The sequence below is a fragment of the Choristoneura fumiferana genome, chromosome 11 (assembly GCF_025370935.1).
Source record: "Choristoneura fumiferana chromosome 11, NRCan_CFum_1, whole genome shotgun sequence".
Taxonomy (NCBI): Eukaryota; Metazoa; Arthropoda; class Insecta; order Lepidoptera; family Tortricidae; genus Choristoneura; species Choristoneura fumiferana.
The window spans coordinates 589,203-611,292 of NC_133482.1; the positions used below are offsets into that span (position 1 = coordinate 589,203).

Below are 22,090 nucleotides of genomic sequence, written 5' to 3' on the forward strand. Positions count from 1 at the left end.
TCAATAAGCCTGCTTATTCATTCATGCCAAGCTTTGTAATGTAATGTAGCTATAGTAAGTCAACAAAAAATTCCTTCACAACCTTAAGCCGCGTATCCATTAGAGCAGCCTCAGGCCGAGCAGCCTCGAGCCGAGCCATATTTTGTCGGTTTTTTGGCCGTGCTCAAAGGAGCCTCAGTCTGAGCCGTGCCTTTGGCAGCGTCTCCACTTGCGCGGCCTCGGAGCTCGGCCCGAGGCTGCCTCTAGTGGATACGCGGCTTTATGGTTCAATTTCAGTTGTAGGGATAAAAATATCAAAGGCCATTTTAATTTGTGACTGATTAGCGTTATTCTAATGTGGCACCTGTCATTAAAAAAAAACATATTTACTACTTGGTCGTAGTAGGTACTCATGCACAAGACAATCTGGATATTGAGACAGTTTTTTCTGCGTAGGGTTTTGTGCGTATTAAATAAGGGGATGAATGAAAGTCGCTTGTTCAAAACAAGTTTATTAGTGTTGCACTACGATAAACCTGACGAGGCGATTGTGTTGTTTTTAAGTGTTTTGACCGCTACGATTTTCATAAAAACGCGATCGTCAATAACTGCAATGTTTTGTTGGTTGAATACGGATCTTCAAATGTAGAGGTAGACATGAGGGCTATTCGTTTAAGTTTGGTAAATGCTCTTGTTCCTTACTCCTCTGCTACCATGGTGGTCGTGGGGCATGATAAACGGGTTGTAGTACTTTTAGTTCATTGTATCAAACGCAAAGACTTAAGACAAAGCTAAAACAGCGTTTTAGGATTTTTGTGGCAATAGGTTGTTAAATCGATAGTTTAATTACAATGGAGTACAACGGCATGTATATATTTTTGCACACTATTACTACGTTGTCCTTAACTGTTGGCCTCTTAGAGAGGCTCAAAGTCACGCAACGAGCTATGGAGAGAGCTATGCTTGGAGTTTCTTTGCGCGATAGAATCCGGAATACGGAAATTCGTCGAAGAACTAAAGTCACTGACATAGCTGGAAAAATATGCAAATTGAAGTGGCAATGGGCAGGCCGCATCGCTCGAAGAACAGATAACCGTTGGGGGAGAAAGTCTCGAGTGGCGACCACGAACCGGAGACGAAGCGTTGGCAGGCCTCCACCAGGTGGACTGACGACATCGTGAGAGTGGCGGGAACGGTGGATGCAAGTGGCAAGTTGTCGTTCATTGTGGCGTTCTAAGGGGGAGGCCTTTGTCCAGCAGTGGACGTCTTCGGGCTGATGATGATGATAATGATGATACACGTTACGTGTACGATGCAAAAATGAATACTTTACATATATTTGTGCTTGACTCATCATCATCCAGCCTATATACGTCCCACTGCTGGGCACAGGCCTCCTCTCAGAACAAGAGAGCTTGGGCCATAGTTCCCACGCGGGCCCAGTGCGGATTGGGAACTTCGCACGCACCATTGAATCGCTTCGCAGGTTTGTGCAGGTTTCCTCACGATGTTTCCTTCACGCAAAGCTCGTGGTAAATTTCAAATGTAATTCCGCACATGAATTTCGAAAAACTCAGAGGTGCGAGCCGGATTCGAACTCACGACCCTCTGCTTGAGAGGCGATAGTTAAACAAAGGCCACCACGGCTTTAATATAAATATAGTAATAATGTAAATATTGTACAAGGTTATCCAGCATGTTATATTCGCATACTTACGTCGTTAAGTCGCGAACTGATTTAAAAACATGAATGTTTAAATTTTAATTAATTAATAAAATTCTAAACCGCTGTCCGTAACACAAATCAGAAACACAATATAAACAATCTGGAACTGTAAGTAAGGTAACTCCATTAATTTCGAGTACCTGTCACCGCAAGTGACAGAATGTCCCTCCGTTAATTAGGCTATATCTCGCAACCTGCCGCACGCAGGTCAATTAAACAAATATACCGATCTACCTATTGTCCGTTGCAAAGAGTTGCACTGTCGATAACCAAGTTATCCATTAAAGCTGACCTATATACAGGAAAGGTTAGTAAGTTAATTAAATATGCTGAATTGCTTATCCTAGGTGTGTTATTATTTCATCCAATTCATACGGGTTTTAGTGAGAAATGTTGTTTATACCGGTATAGGTATCTGGTTCGGGGAAATTTTGCTATCGGCAACGCCTTGCGTGGTGTTGCTTTTATTGATTGCTGTGAAGACTAAGAAAACCTTTAGCCAAAGCTTATTTCAACATTGATACATGGGTAAATGATTTGGGATACGCCGAAAACGTAGCCAACAAAACGTAGCCAACAAAACGGGTACTTACTCCTTGCCACCTGTACTAAATCGTTAACCGTATTGCTCTGTTCGAAGTACTTCGAAGTTGAAATCAACTATAACCTTATAGGTTATTTTGCTGGCACCCGACCCGTTTCGTTTTAGACAAAGAGGGGGCCGTATGCAACCCTACCTCATCGAGTAGCAAGTTGCGACTTGTCTCTAGGGCGTTGCATATTGAAAAGGTATGTCTTAAATTGCAGGGTTGCCTGGCATAAACCTGGAGCATTTGGTACAGTGAGCAAAAAAAGGATAATTTTTGGGGTGTAGGTAAATTACCTCATCGAATAGCAAGTTGGTTACGTAGGTACAGTAGTAGTACTAGTAGTACTTAATCAAGAAGTGCCAAAATCTATAGGCTTGCCTCGCCCAATCCTGGCACTTTCGTGAGTCAGCCTAATTTTACGGTGGCTGAAAATTGAAAAAAGTACGTCATCGAGTAGGAAAATGAAACTATTGCCATTCGAAGGTTCTATTCATCCTGATAATTAATAGTTATGTTTGCCGACCCCTATGCCTGGAGTTTTTCTTAGTCGGCCAAATTTTTATGTTCAAACGTAGAAATTAACTGACCCAAGAGCAACGTGGAAATGAGTCCAGTGAATGGTTTAAATGATATTGATTAGAATATGTAATGACAGATAAGGTTTATATTATACGCAACCTTTGAACATTTTTGTACGGTAATCAAAAACAACGCCTCAGCCGTGCCTCCTATGAATATTTTTCAAAGGTACTATTGTACGTAAGTTAAGTAAGTTTGGCATAATACATTCTACACTCCTATATATTTTACTTGCTTTTGCCTGCGACTTCGTCCGCGTGGAATAGTATGTACTTTGGGAAGTATTTATTTTTTTAGGATACCTATTCTGCCAATAATACCTACACATAGAGACTTCTGCGGTTTATAGTACAGCTATGCAGCTTCCGCACCGCAGACCTGGAGTCCGGAGTTCACGGTTGGCATAAGAGCGCCGCTGCCCGCTCTCACATCAGTCGTATTTTACTACATCCACGGGAAGAAACATTCCTTGCTAATATAAACCGGGCCCGACACAGTTAGGTACTTATGTTAGCTGCTACGGAGACATATCTAAATAGATGGTAAAAAAATCTGAACGCATTAAAAATACAATAGTCAAATTCAGTATTTTTTTGCACTACCGATGCTTTTGTATGTATATTTTTAAAGGTTGGTAGTTGGGTGCTTGGCGTTTTTTCCCATAATTTCTTAGTCCAATAACCGATCCACGCATTTTGGTTATCTGTTGAAACTTGAAATAAAAATTAAGGCATGATAAAACCGAGATATTTTGGTTTTTCGAAGTACCTTTTTTTCATAGATTGTCAATCATTCTCGAACGTGTCGCATTTTGTTTTTGGGCAAACCCCTTCCCATTGACTTGCCACTCAGGCTGAACCTTAGCCTTTTTTGCCTACCATCTGTAATTATGTACGTTAAGGTTTTAATGAAATATAGCGTCTACTAGTTAAGCCTCCACCGGAAATTGCGCGAGAACGAGAAATTACACTCATGCGATCAGTATCGATCTACAGACTCACGCCGAGAACACCCGAGAGACGTGAATGTGATCGCTTTCTCGCCGTCTCGTTCTCGCGCTCGCCTGTTCCGATCGGTGTCGAGTATTTTCAAAAGCGTTTCTCGGGTTCTCGAGGAACGAGAACGGTATCACATTCTTGAAGATTATAATATGCTAATGCACACAAAACCAAAGCCGCTGCACTGTCGCCCATTCCGGATAACGAACGAGAATGCGAATGAGAAGGTCGCATGAGTGTAGATGCCTTCTCGGTTCTCGCGCAATTTCTCGGCAAGACTTCTCGCGTGAGTCTGTAGAAGCTACAAATTTCAATTCTAGTTTCCCCCGCTTTTGCTTTTGCTTTTGTCCCGCGTATTTCGCAAATTTTAGAAACACGCGTTTTTCTGTCCATAGAGCAGCCATACATAGTAATACATACTCTTGTAACTGTTAAGCATATGTATTACTAGCCTTTCGCGTTCGCGTTGCTCTGCTCGCATTAACTATTCGGTCTGGCAGTCAAATTAAAATTTCGGGATTTTACCAAATTCCTACGGAATTCCCGAAACTTGCATAGTGTCCTTCATCTAAATTGCACAATGGCATTTCTCTTGACATAGAAATTATTTTTTTTTTAATTTTACTTGGGTTTCGTGCAAATGTTGTGCTAAAGGTAAGGTAACCTATTTATTGCTCTAGAAGTCCTGCCAATTAGCCACCAGCTAAACAAACTGTACGTACCAAATTTCATTCAATTCCTTTCAGCCGTTTTGGCGTGAAGGTAACAAAGTGGTAACAAACACAAGTACCTACACGCAAAGCCACAAAATGTTAGTGGTATTGTAAACGTAAGATATCAAATATCAATTCCCTGTTTAGGGTTGCCAACCGTACCTACTCTAAAATAGAGTATTGTACTCTATGTATATCATGTCGGCGTAGGTACTCTATAATTTATAACACTTAATAGCTAAAATACACTCTTTTTTTACACATTGTTTACTATACTAGTGCCAGTCATGTAATATTATGCAACATTTATCATAACCCAAAAGAGTCCGTACTCTTTGTTTATCTCCTTTGAAGTCAGATGTAGGTACTCTATTTCTGCTAATACAATTTGGCAACTCTACCCCTGTTTCACCACTCATTGATACATTTTATATGGCAGATCTGTGATGCTGTGGTCGGGTTCTATGCTTAGTGGGATCTTCAAAGGAAAAGATTGACCTTGATATACTTGGTTTATTATTCACTCGTTACGTCTACTTACATCAAAGCAGGGTAAGGAACTACTAACTACTTAAAGCTCGCGGCGTGTTCCCCCCGCCGCGTCCGCGGTTCGAGGAACGTTAGCACTGTGTCAGCTCATATTCTAGTGAACTTCCACTCGTATATGAGCTGACTACGCTGTGTGTCCCTACACTGTTTCTGTTTGTTTTGTCCGAATAAACAGAGACGGCATCACATTATTTATCTATCAAATAAAATTTATCAGTGTATAATGAAACAGTTTAATATCATGATGGGTCAGTTGATCTCGTTCCCAACCAAGCAAAGCTAACTAAGGTATTTGTTTCCCGGCAGAGTGGGGCGCAGGCATGGAGGACGAGGTGACGTTCCTGTTCCAGCTGGGCGTGCTGCGCGACGCGGTGGCGGCGCCCGCGCACGCGCTCACGCTCGCACACCTCAAGGAGCTCGCCGTTAAGTTCGTCCACGAAAAGGTAACAGCTGACTCTTTTTTCAAACACGCTTTTATGAATCACTTAGCGGACCCGGCAGACGTTGTCCTGCCCGAAAAAACACTACATTAAAATTACGATAACATATATACAAACAACAGCGCCATCTAGCGGGTCCAATTGTATTTCCAAACCATCAACCAACACCATGGAACCTTTGCAATGAAAAAGTCATTACGATTTTTAATTACTTATTGCGATGTCACTATGACGTTTATTGTGCAATGTTACCATGGAGGCTCATGAATTAGAGTCCTTGACTGTACCAGGGCCGGACCTTTTTCATGATCAACTTCGCTATCATCGACATCTATGGACCTTACGGCACTAGACTGGCTATTTAGAACAAAACGCGCGGCGCATCAATCATCAATATTACGTTGACACAACCCCTGTCACGGACGTCAACACACTATAGTGAACTGTTCACAAAACCGCGCTGTGAACTAATTTTGTGCGCCATTTTGATGTACCTACTTAAGTAACAGCAGTCTAGTACATAGATGTCTGATGATTTCTTTGGCAGATGTATGGAATGTCAATAATATGATAGGGTCTATATTGACTGGTAGAAAGTTGTTAGTCATAATGTAATGTTTGACATAACTCATTTTTTCTCTGAAAACATTCATTTTTCAGAATTGTTATAAAACAAACCTAACCTAACCTATAGAGTTCTACAGGATGACCATTTAAAAAATTATGAAAAATGTACAGTTTCAGCGGGAAAAAAAATTATGTGTAACAATAATTATGATAAACATTACATTATGACTTATAAGATTATGGCAGTCGAAAGGATCCCAATATGATATCAGTAATATAAACGTTCCCCCTGGGTACGTGATGAAGTTACCTCGATGGTACATAGGCGCTATGATTGAGTGTATCGTGGTCGGCAGATCCCGGACAACGGTCTGAACCGTCTGAGCGAGCGCATCCTGCTGTTCCGGCACGACTACTGCTCGCCCAACGTGCTGCAGCTGATCAACTCCGCCAGCGACGTCGCCGACGAGACGCTCGTCGAGATCGTGCTCACCGCCAACCGTCAGTAACAAACATTACAGCCGTAATCGTTTTATCAAAACACTCTAGTGCTTGCCCAAGGCTTCGCACGCGTAAATCATTAGAAATGGACCCGGAGGGTTTTACAAAATTCCCGTGGGAATTTCCGAAAATGAGGGTTTTTCGACAGGCGAACTATCGCTAGATGGCGTTAGTATCGTAAGGTCCGTGTGGCGTATCTGTCACGCTTGGGATTGGATAAATATCTTAATCTGTCATCTCCCAGGATAACAGGATCAAAGGAATTTGGGCACAAATTTGTTCCTCTGGGAGAGGACAGGTTAATGAGCCAATCGCAAGCAAGATTGAAACGTCAAGCGGACTTCACGATACTAACGCCATCTAGCGGTATTTCGCCTGTCGAAAAACCCTCGAATAAGCATCGCGGTTTTCGTTGACGTTGCATCAGAAACAACCATGTCAAATTTCATGACTCTAAGCTCAGCGGTTGTTATTGCGAGATTTTATCGCTATCCCGTGGGAATATCGAGATAAAAAGTAGCCTGTGTGTTATTCCAGATGTCCGGCTATCTACATGCCAAATTTCATCCAAATCCGTCCAGCCGTTTTAGCGTGAAGGAGTAACAAACACACACGTAACACATAGGTTACTTTTATCTCGATATTCCCACAGGATAGCGATAAAATCTCGAAATAACAACATACACAAACGTACTCACAAACTTTCACATTTATAATATTAATAGGATTAATTGTACTGCATCACACAGTAACGTTCCCTGTGATACGTATCTTACAACATAACTCCAATAATACGTTGCATTGTAAAAGAATAAGGAGCTTATGATTGGTTTTTTGGAGTCTTTTTGTATTTTTTATTTCAACTCCAAATTTGTTACTTTTAACAACCTGAGATATGTATGCATAGTAAAAATTCGTGTCTAGATTCCTGTCCAGCAGTGCTGTAGGGGTTAAAGCACGCAGCACGGATTGCTGAGGACCGATTCGATTCTCAGTGCTGGTCTCTTTTTCTGGTTTTTCTGTGCTTCCATGTCTCAGTTTGTATTTTCGAATAAGGAGCTGTTTCACCACCGATTGATTAGTTTTATTTGACGGATAAATGTGATGCCGTCTGCGTCTATTCGAACAAAACAAACAGAGACGGCATCACATTTATGCCTCAAATAAATTTAATCAATGGATGGTGAAACAGGGGGTTACTGTATCGAACGAGCCACAACCTCAGTCACGGGAAGCGATAATACTTATATGTATAGGTGTGTAGTGTACTACATACTACATCCTTATTCGTTGCCAACGACGAGTGATAGAAAATGGAATTGGTTTTCTACACATATCTTGAATATACATTGCGAACGTCCCATAGATTTAAGATTTACTTAGATCCGTTATACAAGAGAGTGAGCATTAGGTACTTAGTATAAGCTTATGATAGACATAATTTTTTTGAAAACGCGCAAACGGCTGTAAATAGTTTTGATCTCGTTGCTGTTACTTCACCAACCTACTACGATACTTTTGCAAGACTTTGTATTTCAAATCAGTGCCGAATGCCGATCCTTCACGACCCAATATGTCTGATTTAACTTGCAGTGCTTGTAATTTTCGTGTCAAATCTTGCCAGTGAATTTTCATCCACTTCCAGCGTTCGGATTGAAATGAAAATCAAAATATATCTTTATTCAATTTAGGCTGTGAGAAGCACTTATGAAATTTGGTATACTTATGTATGAACAATGACTTATTGTAATGGTGTGTTTATTCGGCAGCGCTGCTATGCGGCAGCGAGTCGGAGGCGGCGCCGCTGCCGCGGCCGCACGCGCTGGCGGTGCATTCGTACAAGGCGCCCACCTTCTGCGACTTCTGCGGGGAGATGCTGTTCGGTCTCGTGCGACAAGGGCTCAAGTGCGAGGGTAAGTTGAAAGTCAAAGTCAAAATATCTTTATTCAATTTAGGCTATAAGCACTTATGAATGTCATAAAAATCTACCACCGGTTCGGAAAAACCACTGTTGAGAAGAATCCGGCAAGAAACTCAACGAGGTATATTTAAACAGATTTACAATATTATTAAATGATATCAATCTATACATCACAAGTATTTAACACAACTTTATTTTTAACACAGTTGGTTCGCTATTTGAAGGGATCGCTAATGCGGATCGGAATTCAGATCGGATTCAGCCGTGGTGGCCTAGTGGTTTGACCCATCGCCTCTCAAGCAGAGGGTCGTGGGTTCAAACCCCGGCTCGCACCTCTGAGTTTTTCGAAATTCATGTGCGGAGTTACATTTGAAATTTACCACGAGCTTTGCGGTGAAGGAAAACATCGTGAGGAAACCTGCACAAACCTGCGAAGCAATTCAATGGTGTGTGTGAAGTTCCCAATCCGCACTGGGCCCGCGTGGGAACTATGGCCCAAGCCCTCTCATTCTGAGGAGGCTGGGATGACTGTCATCCGTAACCCAGGGTGAACGATTGAATTCTTCGGGCGAGAGGTGAATTGGGTGTGGGCATACAGATTGTTTTTGGACTCAGTTCGGGACATGTCATTATTATTGAACGCAGTTTCTAGAAAGTTCTGTATTTTGAGGTGCCATGGTTGATCTTATCTGCCCAAATAAACATTCACATCTATCTGTCACATAGAATATAACAATGTGTGGTGAAACAGACCCTTCCAAGTAGCGATTTATATTTTTTCATCTTGTACATGCCAGAATGTCTGATGTGATCGTGGAATCCACCTATTTGATTAACACTTTAACTGTCCCTCGCTTTCGCAACTGTCATGGGTCGGTACGTCCGTGCATTACAGGTAATGCACAAATGTATAGAATCATCCATTTCTGACGTCACGTAGACGTGGCAGAGCTAGTTTGACGGTGCATTACATGTAATGCGCGGACAGTTAAAGTGTTAAGTTTTGAATGTGTGTGTGTGTGTGTGTCGCAGGTTGCGGCCTGAACTACCACAAGCGCTGCGCGGTGAAGGTGCCGTCCAACTGCCCGGCGGCGGCGGCGCGGCGCGGCTCGGCGGCGCCGCGCTCGCCGTCGCGCGCGTCCACGGCGTCCCACGCGTCCCACGCCTCGCACGACGACTCGCTGGTAAGGCGCATCGCCGATCTGCTCACTGTCAAGTCCGGTGACAACTCCAGCTGAGTACTGCAGGCCGTACGACGCTACACTTGACACGACTGCTAAATGCCCGTTATTGTCTGACGCGTCGTGCCGTGACGCCCGGTGACGTGTCAGAACGTAAGTTTATACCAGCAGGCAGGCCGCTTTCTCCTTCTGGGCAAAAGACTGCCTTGACAGCACATTGCATTAAATGTATGAAGCCGATAGCATTCTGACGTGTCCCGACACAATAAGTTAGATTATTATAAATCCGGCTTTTATGATTCGCTGTGCGTCGAAAAATCGTTAAAGTTTACTAGAAAATCGTCGACGTGCACTATTGTTTTTATTAAGAAATAAATTTCTAATCCGACTGGAAAGAAAAGGAGGTTCTCAATTGAACTACCTATGCTTTATGAATATTCAGGTGTAACTGCAATCTCTTTGAATCGTCACGGGTAATCTCGTTTTAATTTGCCTTTTTGGTATCCTGTCGTGTCACCATGTAATTTAGTTTTTATTGTTAGTTTTAGTGTTTTAGTCTTATTACTGTATGGTGGTGGTACTGATGGAACCAAATAAATCTTTCTTTCTTTCTTTTCTTTCTAATTTTGTCAAAATTGGTTGGTACAGCAATTATAATTTATTCACATTTGAAGTCTGTTTCTGTTTCGGAAAAAAAATCGTACTTTCGGTAATACAAGAGCATAATTTTACTGTCTAAAAAAAATTGATAATTTTCAAAATTTGGAATTATGCCCTTGTTCTATCGGTTACAATTTGAAACGTACTTTCGGCTGACTACACTTTATTTTTAAAACACAATCAAAATGGGTGTATTTAGTATGCAAAGTTCATTAGTGAAGTTCACAAATGAATATAAAGCGTGTAAGAATTGATGCGGACGTTCACGGTGCACAAAGGCAACTTCACACAATTTCATATATTTAGTTCGCTTTGTGACGGTCAACCGTGCCGTAGTACAGCGAATCATATAATCTGGTAAAACTGGCAGTAGTACCAACTGGTCAGATATTTAGGGAGTTTCCGGACTGTAGCAAACATTACTGTGTTTAGTTTATTGTAGTAAAATGCAATCGAATGCTTATTTTATCGAGATAATAAATTATAAGAATTAAATAAGAGCAGAATGTCAGTCAATATCTACTCACTGGTAATATTGTTGTTTGTATGAATTAATCGTTTGACATAGTTTAAGAATCTCAAGAAATAATTCGTAATCTCATATAATGTTTTAATAATAGAAGAAAACGGGATGTAGATAATATAGTCCACATTGACTTTGAAGTTTTTTTTTTTAATGGTGTATTTGTATGAAATATTATAATGTAACACTTCGATTTAATTAAGACAACAAAAGTTTAGGGCTCATTTAATAATTTACACAAAGTATTCTATGTTGAAAGTTTATATATATATTTATCAATAACTTCACAGATAGTAGCACAATCCTTCATGACATTCCGTTTTATGAATTATTTGTTATTATTGTGATTATTCTTAGGAAACTGCTTCCGTCCATATTATAAAAATCTGTTTTTATTTTGTCTATGTTAAGTTAGTTTTGTTAATTTATCGTAAATGTAAGGTGTATAAACACGAGACTAACATCACACTTGGGTGGTGGGTAACTTGGGAGTTTATAAAATGTTTTTGTAACTAACTTTTATTTTAATAAATAATTTTTTCGATTACTTTTGAGTTTTATTTCGAATGCCCACGCTACCCATCATCCAATTATGAACATTGAATACTGTCCATTTACCAAAAACACATTACATTACAGAAGCTATAGTGAATATGGGGGCACGGCAGTGCCGCCGCCAAGTCGAGCAAAAAAGCGGCACGGCCGTACCATCTTTTTCTCGTTATATGTAGTATATTCCAACCAACTTCTTGTATTGTGAGGCGCGATTGTGGTCAAGTGCAAGCCTTTTATGTATATAAAATACGTAAAATGGCAAAATATACTACATATTTAGAATGACTGATAAAAAATGGCATGAGCGTATTAAAATGCTTTTTTTTTACTTTAGAAGACGCTTATTGGTTGTCAGGCAAATCTAAATTAATGTAAATTAAAAATTAATGAAAGATCTAAAAATTAAATATACCGGTTGCCGAAAGATAACATCCATGTCAGAAATGTCTATGAATCAATCACGAAAGTACAAATTGTCGTACGCATTTTCAAGCTACTCGACTGACTTTCTGTCAAGTTTATAGTGGCGCATTCTTATTGGCAATTATGGTATTTCTGAAAGAATAAAAAAAACCAAGGAAATAATCCTTTGCGGCCTACTTACATAATGTTAGTTTTAATTTCATTAATATTAAATTATTGAAGTATAATAAAAGTAAGCAATTCAATTACTCAAATAGAATTTCATCTGAACATAACATTTACATATATCATCTACATATACTCCACAACGTCCTGCACTCACGATATGTAGATGATGTTTTTGTTATTCGAGATTATATTTTGCCGGAAGCGCCCTCCCACCCTTCTTTTAAGTGTGTTTGTACGTTATTCTCAAATCTTTGGAGGCGTAAGCAGTGGCGGATAAGTAAGTCTGTTTGAATAGCTATTCGTAGTCATGAGGTTTTCAGTAAAGGTAAGAAGAATAATAAAATTTGAGAATTTTGAGCGAGGACAGATACGTCAGTTAAAGGAAACGAGAGTAGCAGGGGTAAAAACGAGTATCAGCGACACGACAGGAAGTGATGACAGCAGACAAAGCAGAATAACCCCCGCCCGAAATTCCTGTAAATTTTTATGAAATTTAGGGGCTGTTTCACCATCCATTAATTAGTGTTAACTGACACCTAAATGTGATGCCGTCTCTATTTGTTTTGTTCGAATAGACGCAGACGACATCACAATTAACCGTCAGTTAACACTAATCAATGGATGGTGAAACAGCCCCTTAATAGGTATATTAAAACAAGAGCATGGACTTAGTGTCTTTGGCCCTTAGGCTGCGTTTCCACTAGGGATGTGCAAGGAATGTGTTTAAACCTATAGAAAATGAAATTGACCTATCTTCGCTCAGCACAGCTCTAGTGGAAACAGCTCGGCGGAGCGACTGTAGGTAAATGAAGCGTTTCTATTGGTTCATGACAAATAAATTTCTCGTAACCCATCCTTGCACGTCTCTGGCGACTTGACCCAAAAAAAAAGGGCTGGCAGCTATTTTGGGCAAAGGATCAGCCTCGCGATCCAACGTGGCAATGCTGCCAGCCTTCTGGGCACAATGAGCAGGTTTTTTATTTGTAGGTAGGTTATTTTGAGTTTAATTTTAATTTTTGTATAGTTCTTTTTTTAAAATTTAAATCTTTTTAAGTTATTGTCAGACAGTTATGTTTAATAGAAGCCGAAAGTCGAATTGTTTTTGACCACAAATAATCGCGTGTATGTTATCACAATTTTTTTTAAAATATGAATAAATAAAAATGACATAGCGTATACGTTGGACTTTATAGCTGGGTGGTTCAACGGGCAAGCACAGCCGATCGCCGTCGCGCTCGTCGGCGGCGTGGGGGCTGTCGCTGGGCATCCCGCACACGTTCGCCGTGCACAGCTACACGCGGCCCACCGTGTGCCGCCACTGCAAGCGGCTGCTGCGAGGGCTCTTCAAGCAGGGTCTGCAGTGCAAGGACTGCCATTACAACGCGCACAGAAAATGTCTGCCGCACGTGCCCAAAGACTGCGGCGGGGAGATACGGGACTCGCACGGTTAGTGGTCTATTGCTGGGCGGTTCCATAGCGAGGAAAACCTCTCTCGCTCCCTCACACACCTGTCCCGCTCGTGCCCAAGGACTGCAGCGGGGAGATACGGGACTCGCACTGTTGGTGGCCTCTTGGTTTGTAATGATGTTGTAGAATCTACAACGGACTCCCCGTTAATTGGCTATATCTTCAAAATATTTTTTATTTAATTGTCAAAAGAAAAATACATGTCTTTAAAATACCTGATTTTGATAATGTAACTGACGGACTAAATAAATTTTATTTAGTATTTTATCTACTATTTAATAGTAGATTGTACAACAAGAGCATAAAATGAGCCATTTTACCCTAGACGTTCAAATAGCTACCCGAACTTGTACGGCGAGGGTGGATAGACACGTTGAGGGGAAAATGGGTTTAATGCTCGAGTTTAACACTCTGCTTTTCACTTCGATGGCGAGGAAATGAAATAGCAACAATTTCATTTTATTTCCTCTCATTAATTTTGTCTCATATTATAATTTTACTTTTTTTTTATTTATTTGAATTACTCTTATCCTTTATATCCATCGTACATATTTTGTAATTAGTACCTACTAAATCTGTTATTCACCTATCACCCACTTATATATATTAGCACATTTTATTTTAACACTACACCGCACGTTTAAGCGTATTTATCCTCAATGGCATGTAATGTGGCACACTAGTAGATACCACAGTTGCCGGCATCCTAACTCACACAGGTACTGGCAGAATACCAGCGCTACGGCTTGTTTGCCGCGGCATTATGCTGAGTCAGCACCGTATCTTTATTACACAACATGGCTCCCTGTTTACAATGAGGTTTCTCTATATCTGTTTTGTATCTTTTTGTTCTCTGTATGATTGTTAACATGTTTTTTCTTCTTAACGTTTATTCCTTTGTTTTTATCAAAAAAGTGTATAGAGCCATGTTATTTTGTTATGAGGATTAAAGTTTCTATCTATCTATCATCTATCAATGGCAATAATTGTTCACTTACCAGGAATGTACCTTTTATTGTACACGCATTGCATTACCATTATAATTAAAAAAATATATATATTGATCTATTTTGATTGATTTTTAGTTTTATATTAATTAAAAATATTAAAAAGTATATGTAGAAACTTTTTTGTTTGTAACTGTTTACACCTAATTACCTTAATCTTAGACGAAGATTTTACTTTATGCACTAGCTAGAGCATGAGAAGTGAAAATAATATTTTTTACCCAATAAACTACCTACCAATTGGTATTAACATACCTGTTATATGTAAGTAGGATTTACTTATAAAAAGTATGTGTCTGTGGCAGGCGAGTACCAGGACAACCACAGCAGCGGCGGCAGCGAGGTGTCGGAGAACACTCGGCTGCCGGACGAAGAGTCCGACGAGGGCGGCTCCAACGACAACGGACCTAACGACCGGGACCGGGACGACAACGAGGTCGGTTGCCATCACAACACACACACACACACACACACACACACACACTAGCAATACGCGTGTATTCTCAAATGGGGCAGGCAGAGCACCCGAAACGTTACCGCTTCGGAGCCACTTTTAGCAATTTCAGGTCCAAAGTTTGACAAAAACGGTACAATAGTGACAGGTTGTTTTGTTGTTGTTACCTCACGCCTACGGTATTGGGAGGGTGCGAAGTACTAGGTGGGGGTGATGAAATCTATCGCAGCGCTCATGGTGGCCAAAAGTAGAAATAGGTCTGGCGCTGTCATCTGTCATACTCATATGAATCTGTCATTAACAAAGCAATTTGCATAGACTTTAACTACCTAATTTTAGTAATAGATGTTTGTGTTATGATTCGAGCTTCAATTATTGACCTGATTGATCTAAGACATGTCCAGCAACAATTTTCCTTATAAAACGGTTTGTGGTTGAAATTTTATATTGAGTGATACTCACAAAACCGGTCTTCAAAATGATAAGTACTCATTTTGATCTGAAAACGATATTTTAATTTATTACAAGCGATATAAGAACAATGATATAATTTTACTTTTATTCAAAGAAACCAATAAGATAGCTTTATCTTTTCGTTTTACAGTAAAAGTACAACTATACATGAAGTAAACAAACCCTGATATAACGAAAATAAAACACACTTTTTGAATAATTTTAATGACCAAAAATGAATTCACAACCTTTTGTCCACCCAAATCACGGTATCACAGTAATTTTGTATTATAAACGTTATAGGTTTGATTTTTGTCACAACGACGCGATGAAATTTCAAAACGTCAGAGCCATAAAAGTTGCGGACGCTAGGTGGCGCTGATGTCGTGCACAGAGCCAATACCTTAACCTATCTTTTGTCGCCTCTTACGAAATGAGCGGAAGAAATGGAGAGGCCAAAACTAAAACCGAATATTCGGTCAGATACTTGGTAAACCTATTCGGTGATCGCCTTAACTAGAACAGGGTGGTTAACATTTGCAGGTGCAGCTGCGCCGGCGCCGCGGCTCCGACGACTCGGGGCGGCGCCGCGAGGAGCTCCCCGAGCTGTCGGCGTCTCGCCCCAGCAGGTATGTGTCAGGTGTCTCGTCCCTGACCCCTGTGCTGTCTGGTGGTGGGTGCAGTGGGTGGCGGCCGGCCGAGCCCTGATGTCGCTCCACTACACTCTACGCGTACACTTGCGATGCCAAGAGGTGCGGGGGGGTATAATAATATTATAAGGAGGAAAACTTTGGATATTTGGATGTTTGTTACGAATTAACTCAAAAACTACTGGACCGATTTTAAAAATTCTTTCACTATTAGAATGCTAAATTATTCCAAAGTGCCATAGGCTATTTTTTTTACTGGCTCGCGCGGTTTGCACTTCCGCCACAGATGCGTAAAGGTATTAAGGAAACAAAATCAATAGAAAATACGGGATTTTGGAATACGGAATAGGGAATTCAACAGGAGAAGATTACATGGGATTAAAGCGAAAGAAACAAAGATATTTTACATAGGTACACATGATAAATTAAATTTAGTGAGATGAGGAATACATATTTAAATTTTAATATCATTATTATTTATAAATATGTTCAATAAGTTATATACCTATATAGTTATGTCTTTGAGATGGACGTAGGTAATGGGACTTTGTAGGATATAAGCTGTTCATAAAGGAAGGAGTTGTCATGGAGAGGACATGAGAGAAATATATGATTAGTGTCTGCAATGCCCAAGCCACACTCACAAACATCAGACTCGACCAGTTTAAATTTAGCAAGGTTGGCGGCCATAGGCTATATTTATTAACAGAAAAAATTAGGGTTCCGTACTAAAACTACAATAATGTAACTCAGTGTAAAAAAGTTGCCATAAAGCATCTTTCATGCGCTGTAGAAACTTTTGATTATAGAACAAAAAAATGTTTTACGATGTTAAAGAATACATCAAGATCTACAAAACACTTCGCGATACTCGGACCATATGTCCAACTATTGTAGTTATGTCACTATAACTACTTTTTTACATTTTAAAAGTTGACAGAAATGACGACTAAAATCAGACCATGTTATCCATACCTTTGTATTAATCCTTATCCAAATAAATAATTTAATATTCAAGACGGCTTCAATACCTGTAGATTACTTTTTGAATTATTCAAATCGGACATTCCATTCAAAAGATATTACGAAATTAAAAATATCAATCTAACCAAAAAATGCATTTACTCTACGTTGACGCGCCCGGGCTTCGTGCGTGTCGGGTGTAGTTTTTGGGAAATTGAGCTGAAAAATGTGTGTGAAGTGCCGTTGATTAGAGACCTTTTTAGAGTTCTGTGCCCAAGGGGTAATAAAAACGGGACCCTATTACTAAGACACCACTGTCCGTCTGTCACTAGGCAGTATCTCATGAATCGTGATAGCTAGACAGTTGAAACTTTCACAGATGACAGTATTACTCATTGGCTGGTGACAACAAATACTAAAAACAGAACAAAATAAATGTTTAAGGGGCTCCCATTACAACAAACGTGATTTTTTTTGCTCGATATTAATAAGGGCAACAGGTACCTACTTATTTGTATAGAATGTACTTTAAAAATAAATAATTAAATTAAAATAAAATAATATTTAAGGTGGGCTCCCATACAGCAACGTGTTTTTTTCCGTTATATGTAATGTCTAATGTTGTTAGGTACGGAATCCTTCGTACGAGAGGTCCGACTCGCACTTGGCCGTTTTTTTTTTTACGCTGGTTTTCTCTTTATTTTATTCGACTGGATGCAAACGAGCTGTGGGTTCCTGATGGTAAGAGATCACGTCCGCCATAAACAACTGCAACACCAGGGGTATTGCAGACGCGTTGCCAACCTAGAAGCCTAAGATGGGATACCTCACGTGCCAGCTGGAACGTCTTCACATAGCTCTCGACTGTCCATACTTTCATACCCTATACTTTTATAGCAGGAAAAAACGCCTATTTCATTTCGTTGTCCGATTGTCAGACTATTTTAGCAGGAACGTGATATCAGATTAAGGGCTGTTTACCATCCATTGATTAATTTAACTGACGGATAATGTGATGCGTCTCTATTGTTTGTTCGAATAGAGGGAGAACGCATCACACTTATCCGTCAGTTAAATTACTCAATGGGGGGTGAAACAGCCCTAAAAATTAAACATGGCTATAGTCTCCGGCAACTTAAAAAATAAGTTATGAGTTCTATTAATAGTTGTCGTCGAATATATTAGTAAGGGGGGGGGATAGTGGTATAGGTCAAAGTGCAGAATAACACTTATTGTACAGCGAAAATTATTTTGATTAAGGACTTTATTTAATTCCCCAAGTAAAATTTACTAACGTATATTGTATTTGGAGCGATATTTGGGCAAACATAGTTGTACGTAAAATACAGAGAAATATATGTATGGAACAATGGTTATGTGAATATTGTGCGTTCGTGTTTTGTCATAGTTTGTCTCGCTTTAATTGTCGCGAAAATTCAAGCGCTTTTTCGTACGTCGCTTTTTGTTCTGTCCGTTTTAGTTACTTCTCACAATTAGAGATTTGCGATATCATAAATCTGATTGTTTACCCCCATTTAATAAAATGTTACGTGTCTGTTATACTAAACTAATTTTTGTTTTGAGCATAGACAAAATTAACGTCAAAGTGACATGAGACAGACGAATAAATAAACAAGTTATTTATAAATAAGACACATTTTAGTTTAATTAAAATTTTCATTTTTGTTTCCGGTGCAACGATATATTTAAAGCAGCTTAATCCTAGTCGTTCTGATCTTTTTTTGCAGATACTTTGTTGCATTTTTTTTTTTCAAATAAATTTAACATTGACATGTAAAGTAACGCCATAACTTAACCTATGAATCAAATAAACCGAGCAAACTCTTCCCATTACGAACGTCTCTAAAGCTGCGAATAAAACGTCCTGCGCCCGCGCACAAACCTGAGGCGTGCGTGGCTAAACATTGAACGTCTTTGTCTAGGTACAAACTTTGTGTCCGTACAGTTAGTATTAAAGGCACTTGATAAATACACATACGTTTCCACGATGTGTTTTTTGGGAATTTAATAAATCGTGCAATTACAATTCAATTGATGGGTTTTAATGGTTCACAAGGGAATATTTTATTGCGGTCAAATATTCCGGTTACTCCGATCCGGCCGGAGACTCAGTCCCTTCACACAATATCTTCAACGCATCCATCTCAAATTAAATCTTACCGCGCAGTAGCCGCTCTATTGGCGCCCTGTCACTAAACCTAACCTAAAGCTCCACACTGCTCGCGAAATTGAACTAGGTTAGACGAATACGATAGTGCGGACAGGCACGTCGTCTTACTTCGTCCAACTCGGTCGGTACGTCGATCAACTTTTCCTAATACTTCGTCGAGAACTTCGCGAGCAGTGTGGAGCTAGGGTAACAGCGTCCTCTCGCGCATGCCTCTCGTTACCCCCTGAGCCACCAGACAGCAGCCCCCCCTTCGCCCCCCCCCCCCTTGCCCCGTACTTGTGAGCGCTGAGCGCTGAGGTTGCAGCTCGTCGTCGTCGCCCAGCGCCAACATCCCGCTGATGCGCATCGTGCAGTCCGTCAAGCACGCCAAGAAGCGCACCGGGCAGGCCATCAAGGAGGGCTGGCTCGTGCACTTCACCAACAAGGACAAACAGGTCAGTGCGCAACACCACCACCTATTCAATACAGCAAATGTGTTCATGTGTTACCTCCACCTCCACACTGTAAGACCACATCAATCACTCAAACTCAACCTATCACCGCCACCACACAACACTGATGAACTCAACCAGAATTTGTCGTCAAAGCAACACAACCGTTTACCTGCTACTTGTTTTATTTTTCTTTTCTTCTACATATTTTTTTTTTAGTCTTAAGTGTACCTGTGTGACTATGCCAGCCTCATTGGAAGACTCGATGGCCACATTCATCAAACTCTTCTCCTGCGATGCCCAGATTATCTGGCTGCAAAGGAGTGCTTGATGAACCTGTAAATTCGTACTACATCTCCCGATACTTGGTTTTGGCACTCACATATGTATATCAGATAGCATGGTAAACGGTGGTGTTGCGTTGCTCTGACGATGTACTCTGGTTGAGTTTGAAACGCGTCAGTGTTATGTCGTGGTGGTGACAGATGGTTACAGTGAAATGGTGGAGGAACTGCATGTACACACATTTCTTGTAAAAACGTAGCTATCAAAGGTCGCGGTGGAGCAAAGTAATTGTTATAACATCCTCAAAATATCTCCTGATTCAATTAATTATTTCATATCGATTACACAATAAATGAGCTTTGGGTCGATGAACTGTTTCTTGTATCTCGTTGTCATGGTTACGTCCCCTGGACAACTCTTCAAAACTATAAATTTCTATACGTTTTCAATGGTTAACCTTCAGCGAGCGTATATTTTTGCCCATTATTTTATGGACCATCTCCTAAGCACATTAATTGCATTATATTCTCTCTGTAGAACACTCTGTCAACGGGACTAAAAACAAACAAGAAAAAATAATTGACCCAGAATATTTAATATCGATTAGTGTAATCGTACATAAAAAATAAAATTTTATTTAATTTTAGCAACCACCAGAAAATTGGTAATAAAAATGTAGATAATAAGTAGTAGGTATATACTTCGTTTTTTTAGCATTAGAAAAAGGGTAAACAATCTTGAGGAGTGTATTTAGTGAAAAAAGTTAAAAAAAAAAGTTACTATTACTTATGATATCAAAAGCATGTAAATGGTCATATGTCCTTGCTGATTGTTACATATTTGCTGTGACTTATTTTTCACAAGTGTTTTTTAATAAAAAGATACGTCAAGATCGCTTACTTTCTTTCTAATGCAAAAAAAACGAAATCTCGTAGGTATTAGTTTGTAAAATGTAAGGTAATAAGATTGCAGTTATGTTATTTACTTATTAGCCACTTGACAGTTCGACGGTACCATGGTATCCAAAACCAAAATGCTTCAACCCGTCCGTGGATACTTTAGTGTCATAAAGTTTAACCTTGATTTGGTCCCTTCGGCCGCCTACAGAACCGGAGTTGCAGAACTGATTCCATACGAGACTTAAATTACTTGTACGGAACTGGTAGGCACAATAACATATAATTATATAAATAGTACTTGAATGAGTTAACATTAATTTACGTCACAGTATTTTTCTTTATTCAAAACCTTGTAGTTGGAAAATTGTGGACGCGCGGCGCGTTGCGTCCGTCGATAGAAAGCCCGGATGACGGACCCGGTTTGAGGCATATTGGTCGCGCACTACAGTCAAGTGGTTAGACGTGTGTTGCGTATGCGCAGATCAAGCGGCACTACTGGCGGCTGGACAGCAAGTCGATCACGCTGTTCCAGTCGGACCAGGGCTCCAAGTACTACAAGGAGATCCCGCTCAACGAAATACTCGCCGTAGACACGGCGCGCACGCCGCACGCCGGCGCAGGTCACAACCACTACTTTTATTTTTTTTTTTTTGTTTATTTACACCCTGTTTCACCATCCATTGATTAAATTTATCCGTCTCTTAAAATATTAATCAATGGGTTGTGAAACAGCCCCTTAATCTAATAATTAATACTTACAGACAAGCCACACATGCTAATTATTGAATAAGAGAAGTGAACAATAGAACATATAAACTTAATATCTACGTTAAGCATTTATTGAGCTCGGTGTCACTATTGATTCCAAATGCCGGTTGACCGATGCAAGAAATCTCGACTCGGAGGTAAAAAAACAAATCCAGAACCATTCTGTATCATTCTATCTGTCAGTGGAGGATCCAGGCCTTAACTACGAAGTGCAAAATTTTAATCCGCCGTCCCGCTGACGTTAATATTATTTAATACGAGAGTGAGGGGACAAAACATGATACGAACTTCGATTTTTCAAATTTCACAGTAGCCAAGGGGACGTGGTTTGGGGGATAGGAAAATACCTCCCAATCTTCTCCCACTGGTGGATTTACCACTGCTATCTGACCCGGATATTTTATTCTAGTGTAGTGTGAGCTGTACCAAACGCACACTCTCCCATTATG

At 40.1% G+C, this 22,090-nt stretch overlaps 2 protein-coding genes across 2 annotated transcripts in view; both read left to right on the forward strand.

Annotated features, from left to right (window-relative positions):
* Positions 1-22,090, forward strand: part of LOC141432432 (ADP-ribosylation factor-like protein 2) — a 221,445-nt gene that overhangs the window by 165,239 nt on the left and 34,116 nt on the right. The window lies entirely within an intron of this gene.
* LOC141432945 (serine/threonine-protein kinase D1-like) overlaps positions 1-22,090 on the forward strand; it is a 79,790-nt gene that overhangs the window by 43,458 nt on the left and 14,242 nt on the right. Inside the window, 9 exon segments of the mRNA XM_074094779.1 lie at positions 5,441-5,577; positions 6,498-6,642; positions 8,412-8,555; positions 9,596-9,747; positions 13,267-13,519; positions 14,853-14,983; positions 15,998-16,083; positions 19,563-19,692; positions 21,355-21,493. Of these exon segments, the coding sequence (XP_073950880.1) occupies positions 5,455-5,577; positions 6,498-6,642; positions 8,412-8,555; positions 9,596-9,747; positions 13,267-13,519; positions 14,853-14,983; positions 15,998-16,083; positions 19,563-19,692; positions 21,355-21,493 (1,303 nt within the window). The 5' untranslated portion in view covers positions 5,441-5,454.